We start from the raw sequence: 9,857 nt of genomic DNA, 5'->3' as shown, positions 1-9,857 counted from the left end.
TAATACGTTGCTGTGCACGGAAGCTTCTTCTTTGATCAACTGGTAATTGTTTCACCGACTATTAATGGGGTTGTTTCTTTGGATTGCATTGCGTAGCTGGCCAGTAAGGGGTCATTTAATGACAGCCGGCCGAACATCCGCCTTCACACAAAACGCTAAACTAAATCATGATCCCCCAGTTCAAGTATATATTTAAAGTACATGTACATTTTTCATAAAACGTTCACAGATCAAATAACTCTGGACATGAAAAGATCGATATAATATTCCGCAGTTCCTGATTTAGTACTTTCACTGATTAGATGAACTGCTCAGACCCAAGTCTTAATTTGGCGTTCACCTCTGAAAGATACTGAAGGGGGCAATTTGGATTTAACACTGTTTTAACTCAGACGTTAAAGACAGAGCGCTTAATGACACACGCTTATGGATGGATGACAGTCAACGAAGCACAGATGAGGGCATATGACATATGATTTGCGTGGGCACAGACGTATCAAGGTCATGGCAGTAATTATTGACGGGTAGAAAAAAAGGGGATATATTAGGTAGATTTTGGAAGGAGATAGATTCAGGAGAGAGATTAAATACATGCAGGAATAAAATAGATTAAGAGAATTCAGGAAGGAAATATATTCAAGAAATGGAGCAAGTGGTTTTAGGAAAGAGAGAGAATCAGAAGATGGACTGAGTTGATTTAGGAAGGAGATAGACTCAGGAGATGTATTAAGTGGATGCAAGAAGAAGATAGATTCAGGAGATATATTCAGCCGATATTTACAATAGTCCATCAATGACGTGTAGAGGCAGGAAAGGACCAACGCAACTTAATTCTCCCTGCATGACCTAAAGCTTTCAGAGACCGTTACCAAACCCAAACTGCTATTGGCTAGATTAAAGAAAATTGAATTGGTATATTTTATTCTGGGACACGCGCGTTCGGTACCGACGGATATCCAACTCCGGCAACTAAGCAACAGCTCCCCGCCAGCATTTAAGAAAGCCCCCATCTTGTAAACTACGTTTCCGACTAATAAAGTTGTTCTAATCCAGTCGTACACGGAGAAGGTGCCTAAGAAATGTTCATCCCCCCAAAATTCAGGATCCGTGTAGCATATTCTACGGACTAGTTTCCGGTTCGTTTCAAGAAAAAAAGTTCAACAAGGGCAAGGAGGAGGTTTCAATTAATTAACGTAAGTAGATGGAAACTTCAACTGCAAACTGAGAATCGCCGGAGAAATGAAAACTTGACCAAGGAGATTAATGAAAAGTACAAAACTGCAACCAATTCAACTATTTGTTTATTATTCTCATCAGCCCCCGGTCCAGAAAGAATGAAATGTTGTCTGGTATTGACAGAGGCTCAAATCTAAGCTCAAATCTAGTTGTATGAGTTTATTAAGGTTCATTCATGCGTCTGGTCTCTCGACATATCCCCCCAATCTTCACAATATTAGATCACCTCTGTTCTATATTTGACTATACATATTAAGAAACTCGAGGAACTTCGTATGATCTAGTCTCAGTTGAAGATAGATTCTCCAAGAGAATGAGATGAAAGAGGAGGCGGCAAACCGTAGTTTTATGGACACTTGAAAATAGGTGTCCCCTATTTATACTCTTAGGGACATTTTTCGTAAAAGTCTTTACGTTTTGGGTATATCTTCTAATGTCCAAGAGTTTTGTGCTAATGAAAATATAGGCCCATGTGTCAGTCTAGTTAATAATTTTGTTGCCAAGAAGTTTCTACTTGGCAACAAAACGTATGCACGGTTTCGAGGTTGATATTCTACGGGTTGAGACATGCTCTCACAACGGGGTTCAACGATTCCGCAGGCCAACTGTTTTCTACGGTTGCCTGAGTGACTTCTTATTTGATCGTCCTGAGTAACTTTTCATTACGTAGATCATGATACTTTAAGAGAGGTCTTGGAACTCAAATCGATATTAGACAATTAGGTTTTGGATAAATGACGATGCCCGTACCAGTGATTACCAACGCAATTAACCAGATTAATGGGAAATCTTTGGATCTTTCTTTAACAGTACAAGAGATATCGGGAATGAAGTGATCTCCGTTGCTTCATTGTAAATATGGGCAGATTTATCTTACTTTCTATCTGTTCTAGTAGAAAAATGAACGTAAAAGACGTCTTGGAACTCAATCGATATTGGACAATTAGGTTTTTGATAAATGACGATGCCCGTACCAATGATTACCGACGCAATTAACTAGATTAATGAGAAATCTTTGAATCTTTCTTGAACAGTACAAGCGGTATTGCTTTGAATTTGGAATCAAATAATGTTGGCGTTGTCTTAATGGGGGATGGTTTGCTGATACAAGAGGGCAGTTCTGTAAAAGCAACAGGAAGAATTGCTCAAATACCCGTAAGTGATGGTTATTTGGGTCGTGTTCTAAATGCTCTAGCGAAACCTATTGATGGAAGGGGGGAAATTGCAGCTTCTGAATCTCGTTTAATTGAAGCTCCTGCTCCAGGTATTATTGCTTCTTTGCAAATATGGGCAAATTTATCTTACTTTCTACCTGTTCTTGGAGGACGATGAACGTAAAAGACGTCTTGGAACTCAATCGATATTGGAAAAAGATTAGGATTTGGATTAATGACGATGCCCGTACCAGTGATTACCAACGCGTGAGAGAAAGAATATAGGCTTTCAACATTCTTATTGGAAACTCAGATCAGACTTTTGGAACAAATTGGCGCTCATATGAAGCTAATAGGAGAAGTGTCTGATAGACTGATATTATTATCATATTAGAAAGCGTAAAGTAGCATATTTCACAGGGAAAAACATTTTGTGGGGCATCTTGTATATGAAATTCGACCATTTCGTTTGCTTTTGTTTGATGCATGGTTTTTAGATTAAATTATACGAGTATGGTTCCGGTTATGAGAACCAAAATCGGAACCGTCGGTTTTGAATCGACAAAACAAAGAGCCGTGCAAGGATGCACCACACTGGAGGCGCACGCAACGTAGTGTTTATGATGGTGCATCGAGATTTTAATGTACTGAGTCAAAGATCAGAACGAGTTTGCCCCATTCTTGACTGAGCTGGAGTGCAGCTATCGTTTGAAACCAACCCGTCATAGAATATATGAAATCTGATACTTATGAAAGTATGAAATAAAAGTTGTAATGTTATGTTATATTATTCATACAGCATGCCCGTCTTATTCTTATTTCGATGAAACCAAAAAACGGTGTTTAATGTCATCCCTTATCTCCCGCGTTCCATCCATGTGATCCACATGTGGGCTGTCCAAATGAATACCTTTATTAGAAGGTGCTGGAGTTATGACCACGAGTTGGACTGTCACCTCAGCGCTAATACAATGAGTACGCCAACGCCCTGATTAGAAAGACGTTCAGCTTTACGTTGAAATTTCAAAGCCGATTAACTATAAGAACACCGCTACGCAGGCAACCGGTTGCCCCCGTGGAATCTCGGGCAACCGGTACAGGTCAGATTAAAAAAAAACCGGCCCCTCATTTCTCTTATTTGAAAAAAAAAATTTGGCGCTCCTTCGAGCTCCCTCTCACCGTTTTTGCCCGCGTACTCTCTCCCCGGCAACCTCCGGCGATCCCCTTTGAAAAACCGCTGTGGCTCCCTTGGAGAGGAACGCCAAACTCTTTCAAGTCTGTGTGGGTTTTTTTTTTTGCTCATTTCTCTTTTTTGAAAAAAAAGTTTTCGCGCTCCTTCGAGCTCCCTCTCGCCGTTTTTGCCCGCGTACTCTCTCCCCGGCAACCTCCGGCGATCCCCTTTGAAAAACCGTTGTGGCTCCCTTTGAAAAACCCTGCCTAATTTCTTCTCTTCTCGAATCGTGCTTACTTTTCTGCCGAAATTCACTAGAAATTCACTAGACACATAACGAATCGTGCTTACTTTTCTACAGAAAGACATATTGTAATTAGGGATGCGAGCAGATTCCATCATTTTAGGCAGGGTTTATGTTCCTGTGGGGACTATTGGTGAACATTTGCAGAATAATTCCATCCCCAGGTCAGACTTTAAATTTCTTTGATCTTTTGGAGTTAATGATTGATAGATATTTGACCAAAGAACTGTGGTTTGTTCTTACCGACTGTGCATTATTTCATCTTTGTGGAAACAGAAAATTCTTTGAATGGTAAGTTATGTGTCTTGAGAAACTGGAGTTCTTCCTTTTTGGTTGTTCATTCATCCATGTATTCTGATTAAGTGGCTTGCTACAAATATGTGATCTAGGTGGGTCTCGAAGTAAACTTCAGTTAGGCAATTTTTAGATGATGCTAGTTTGGACGAAGTTCATGTTCAATCTTTTTTTATGATTTTAGAAAATATTTAGCTGGTTTTTATTTTCTTGCGATATATGTTGATTATCATACTTTAATGTTCACTCAGGTGTTCTGACTCAAATCTAACGTTCTCATTTGATAGACATAATACCTGAGATTCACATTTTACACGGTATGTGACACAAACTTCTTGGAAATAGTTAACACACTAGAATTCCCTAAGGAGAATGTACAAGTTTATTGATCAGAGAAGAGGTTACACTATCACAAACTCTCTCTGGACTTAACTACTAAGCGATCACTCGCCCCCACTCTCTTAAGTACTTCTTAAGAGCCTTAGGAATCACTCCTTCTCTTGAGTGTTTTTCCTGGCTATACAATCATAATTATACATTTATATAGTGTCATACTTAGGTCGATTGTTTTGCCAAAACAATTCGATTTTTATAGAATAGTAAACCGTGTTTGTAAGAATAGTGTGCAGGGGCTGTATCTTGATTTTTGATACTCGCAATAAGATCAGGTAAGGAAATATCTTGTAACAATTCCGTCTCCAATTGTTGCCTATCCAACCAATGTGTCAAGGTAATAGCGTTGCATTGAGGAAGGACGGGAGGATGAGATCTGGATAAGGAGTCGGCGACGATGTTTTTTTGTCCAGCTTTGTATTTGATCTCAAAACTGAATCCCATAAGCTTAGTTAACCATTTATGGTACTGAGGAGGCACTTCGGCTTGACCATTTAAATATTTCAAACTGAACTGGTCCGTAAGTATCAGGAATTTATTGAGTATTAGATAGTGCTTCCAATGTTGGACTGCTAACACGACTGCCATGAACTCCCTTTCATAAGTTGATTTGGACTGAGCTTTTAGCCCAACATCTTGCTAAAATACGCAATAGGATGAGATTCCTGGATTAACAGAGCATCAATTCCAGTCCCTGAAGCATCCGTTTCTAAGATGAATGGTTTAGAAAAATCAGGTAATTGTAGTATAGGAGGTTAAGATAGTGCCAATTTTAAATTAAGAAATGCGGTCTCTGCCTCATGAGTCCAGTGGAAGTTGCCTTTCTTTCACAATGCAGTCAGAGGACTTGCCTTTTCCGCATAATTTTTCACAAATCGTCGGTAGTAATTGGTGAGTCCAAAGAAATCCACGTAGCTGTTTCAGCGTTCCTGGTTTTGGCCATTCTTTGACAGCCTTAATCTTGCTTTCAACAGTTTCTACTCCCTTATCTGAAATCCAATGTCCCAGATATTCCACATGATCAGTGAATAAGGTACATTTGTTAGCACTCATCTTTAAATGATGTTGCTCTAAGATTTGGAATACAGCGTCCAAATGTTATTGATGCTCTTCTTTACTTTTGCTATACACCAATATATCGTCAAAGAAAACTAAAAAAAAAATGCCAGGGTTGGTGTTCCAAGATGGTTTTCATCAATTCTTGAAAGGTTGTTGGAGCATTAGTCAACCCAAATGGCATTACCAGGAATTCATAATGTCCATGATGAGTTTTAAAAGCAGTTTTTCCTACATCAGCTTTGTGCATTCTTATTTGATAATAGCCAGATTTCAGGTCTAGTTTGGAGAATATGATGGCTCCTTGTAGCTCATCGAAAAGGTCGTCCACCAATGGAATTGGGTACCTATTAGGTATCGTTATTTTGTTCAAAGCCCTGTAATCCACACAAAGCCTCCAAGTGCCGTATATAGCGACATTCCAGTAATTCATTAATGAGTTTCTCCAATGACGATTTATGTTGATGTGAATATCTATAGGGTTTTTGGTTGATTGGTCTTGCCATTGGGTCTAGGACAATGCGGTGATCTACTGTTCTGGTTGGCGGCAAGGTTACAACCGAAGAGAAGACTGTGGGATATTTTTGTTGATATTCCGAGTAAACACCAGAACTAGAAGTAAGAGAAAATACCTGAACTGAGCCAGTGTTGCAGCATTCTTGCAATTTCCATTGGTGTTGTTTACTATCAATGATATTTTGTCCTGAAAAATAGGCATATCACCTCTTTTAAACTTGCTATCGAATATTGCTGAAGAACGTAGAGTTTCCGAGTTTGGGACTGACTTCACATTGTCGACCAGTGACACTGATGATGCTCCTGGTGCCTTTTGCTTCTTCAGATCCTGGATTTCAGTCTTTAGTTCAGCGAGTTGCTCCATCATTGCTTGAATCAAGTTGTTGTTCGATCTTGTCTGTGGTAACTGCAAATTGGCGCCTTCCTTTTGACCATCATCTATAGCGTTCCCCATACTCGGCAAATGAAAGCCAAATTCCAAGGATTTGACGGCTCTGATACCAATGATACAAACTTCTTGGAAATAGTTAATACACTAGAATTCCCAAAGGAGAATGTACAAGTTTATTGATCAGAGAAGAGGTTACACTATCACAAACTCTCTATGGACTTAACTACTAAGCGATCACTCGCCCCCACTCTCTTAAGTACTTCTTAAGAGCCTTAGGAATCACTCCTTCTCTTGAGTGTTTTTTTCCTGGCTATACAATCATAATTATACATTTATATACTGTCATATTTAGGTAGTTATACTGCCTCTTTAGTTTGCCCCTGCGAACATATCCAAATATGCTGTCTCTTGATCACCCCTCTCGGCTTCTTCTTCAAAAGGTGCTTGCGGTAGTTTCTCTTCATGTGCCTTAGTGGCCCAGCCTTCCAACGGTATATGTGAGCTCCTCTTCAGATAACTGTCATTTTTCATGCTCACTAGTGATTTAGTTCTTCAATATATACTAAAGGAAGATTCGTATCAGTATGATATCTTCGTTTTCATTCAGTTTCGTACAATCAGAGGTTTTTTATTCATTTAAATGAATGATTTTATACTCTGATGACTAAGTGATCGCCTGAGTCCCATGATCCTGGATAAGTATCTGGCGATGAAGGCAATTTAATGAATGGTTTTATACTTTGATGATTGGGTAATCGCTTGCATTTTATTCTTTATCTGAAAATTTGATTTTCCTGCCTTCGTATCTTTATCCTGCTCGCCTTTTTCTTCAAGTAGAAGAATGTATATGTGGAAAATAATAATTTGATGAAATGGGGCTAAAATCTTAGGCCAACATGATTAAAACTGAGTACATAAACTTGCAGCATGAAGGGTGCTGTAGTTGGGGTCCTACAACATCAGAAGACGTAAGTGCTGGCACGGGAGTATTAGATGTTGCTCCCGTCGGCGAATCATCAATTGCTCATGCTTGGCCTGCATCGTCTAGTGGTGTTCCAATTACTCGGAAAGTATTTGTTGGAGATATCTTTGAAACACTCAATGAAGCATGTGAGAAGTGTACCAAGTACGCCAACTGCCCCCTTGGGCAGAAGAGTTCCAAGCACTTGCAATTCATTAGGTTTCTTTGTTTTCGCTGTGGTCAGGCATTGACGAAGCAGTCCTCAGTTTCAATAGAGTTCCAAAGAGAGAAGAGGACATTGAAATGTCAATGTCCATTCGTAATTAAGCTGCGGTTAAATCAAGCCTCGGGCGTCTATGAAGTGTATCAGATGAATAATCAGCACAATCACGATCTATTTACTGAAGCTGAGTTGGCTCAAATGCCGCAAAATTGCTTCATTCCGGACAAAGTGAAAACAAAAATGCTGGAGTTAAATGAAATTGGCATGTTCAGTTGCTCTCAAATCAAGACATTGGTAGGGCAGGAGCATTTCCCAGATGTTGCAGTTACGTGGACAATAAGAGACGTTCAGAATTTGTTACAAAAATCCTCTAGCACAGCTCGCGAGACTAACGACTTTGTCAAATTATTGAAAGAGAAGTCCAATCACGGAAACATCTTAGTAAACAACCATGGAAACAATCTAGCCATCCATCCATGCATCTTTGAAACTATCCATGCATGCATCTTTGAAATTATCCATCTATGTATGCATCTTAGTAAACAACCATGGAAACGCGCAGAGTTGACATGGCTAGAAGAGGCAGAGAATGTGTCGCTGAGGCAAAAATCATGCATCGATGGGTTCCTCGGATCGAACAGGGAGGACGACTTGAACGCGTTCGCGGAATGTGTGAAAACCAAGCAGATTAAAGTGGTGAGATATCTATCTTTCTTCTCGATAAGGGTGTTATTTATTTAGATTACCCTAATATAAGGTGTCAGTTATTTATATGTTGGATTTTTCAGATACTGGCGTTGGGCATCTGCACAGACATTTGCGTGCTGGATTTCATCGCGACGACGCTGGCAGCGCACAACGTCGGTCTGGCGGCGCCCCTCGAGGACATCGTCTCTTGGAATGTTCAGGATCTAATGCACCATGTGGGTCTCTACATCGCCGAAGGAAGAGGAGCCAAGATAGCACACCGAGTCTCCTTCTCCCACTAGCTATACCACCATCGTCGTAACAATTGTATGTTCTATATGTTTGGCTGTTGATGAGATCAAATATTGCTTCATCTTTCTCCTTTTGAGTGGGACTTGTTGAGGGGAGAATGGAGACTTGTATAAAGAAAAAATATTTACAGAGATAACAAGATTAGCCCCACAGGCTGGCATCGATTTATATAATGAATTTGAGCCGTGGTCTCTATCGGCTCTGCCTGAGAGCGGAGAGCGGAGAGGAGATGCTCAACATAGAGGTTAGTGATCTCAAAATTCCAATCCCTTCAACAGCGTAAGGGACAACGCTGGAGCTCTTATCGTGTCCTTCCAATCGGATATGAGGTCCCTCGGGAACGTAATTACTCTCAACCGCATTGCAAACTTAGTATTCACAAGAGTCTAGAAGAGTACTCTATTATCTTTGCGTAACTTAATACCCTTTGAAGATGTAATAAAATTGGCCAAGAAGATGTTATTTTATCACGTACAAAGACACAGCAATGAATTTTTGGTGTACAAAAAGAATGAACGCTCCCTCGTCTGGTGTTGGGCATCTGCACAGACATTTGTGTGCCTCATGGGTTTCATTTCAAGTTCACAGTTGAGGCTGTCTCTCCAAATCACACTTCCATTTTCTTGAACTCAAGCACGAATCCAATTCCTGATTCTTCCTCACCCGGTCTGGGAACACACGTAGAAAGCTCTGCCGAGCGCCGCCTCTTCCAAATTGACGTGTGATTTGGACAAACGGCATCGATTGTGAAAAAGAGAGTTAAAGAGAAAGAGAAAAATGGACATGTGAGCCACAGAGAGTCAAGAGAGTTAAAGAGAAAGAGAAAGTGAGCCACAGATAGTCAAGGAGTGAGGGAGGGGGAGATCCTGGGATAGTCGAGGGAGAGAGTGAGAGGGGAAGCCGAAGACAGTCAAAGACTGAGAGAGAGAGAGAGAGCCAGTGAGAGTCAAAGACCGAGAGACAGAGAGAGACCCAGTGAGAGTCACAGAGTGAGAGAAAGAGAGAAAGCTAGTGAAAGTCAAAGAGAGAGAGAGAGCCAGTGAGAGTCAAAGATCGAGAGAGAGAGAGCCACCCGACCAACCTCTTCGTCTTCTCAACCTCTTCTCCCTTGGCCTTGGAGTTCTTCCTGCCGCTCCACCCGAACCAGGCCTGCCTCTTC

General features: G+C 40.6%; 1 protein-coding gene across 2 annotated transcripts; it reads left to right on the top strand.

Annotated features, from left to right (window-relative positions):
• Positions 1-3,477: 3,477 nt before the first annotated feature.
• On the top strand, positions 3,478-8,725 carry LOC144712267 (nicotinamidase 1-like). Of its 2 annotated transcripts, XM_078586494.1 has the most exons (4): positions 3,478-3,665; positions 3,923-4,029; positions 8,262-8,395; positions 8,488-8,725. In XM_078586494.1, exons 2-4 carry the CDS (start codon positions 3,978-3,980, stop codon positions 8,686-8,688), a joined length of 387 nt encoding a protein of 128 aa, XP_078442620.1. In that variant the 5' UTR covers positions 3,478-3,665; positions 3,923-3,977; the 3' UTR covers positions 8,689-8,725. The 2 variants fall into 2 exon arrangements, with proteins under 2 accessions (XP_078442620.1, XP_078442621.1); XM_078586495.1 differs by lacking the exon at positions 3,478-3,665 and having other exon boundaries at positions 3,801-4,029.
• Positions 8,726-9,857: the final 1,132 nt, after the last annotated feature.

This window comes from Wolffia australiana, chromosome 14, assembly GCF_029677425.1.
Source record: "Wolffia australiana isolate 7733 chromosome 14, ASM2967742v1".
Classification (NCBI taxonomy): domain Eukaryota; kingdom Viridiplantae; phylum Streptophyta; class Magnoliopsida; order Alismatales; family Araceae; genus Wolffia; species Wolffia australiana.
This window is presented reverse-complemented; position numbering and strand designations above follow the sequence as displayed.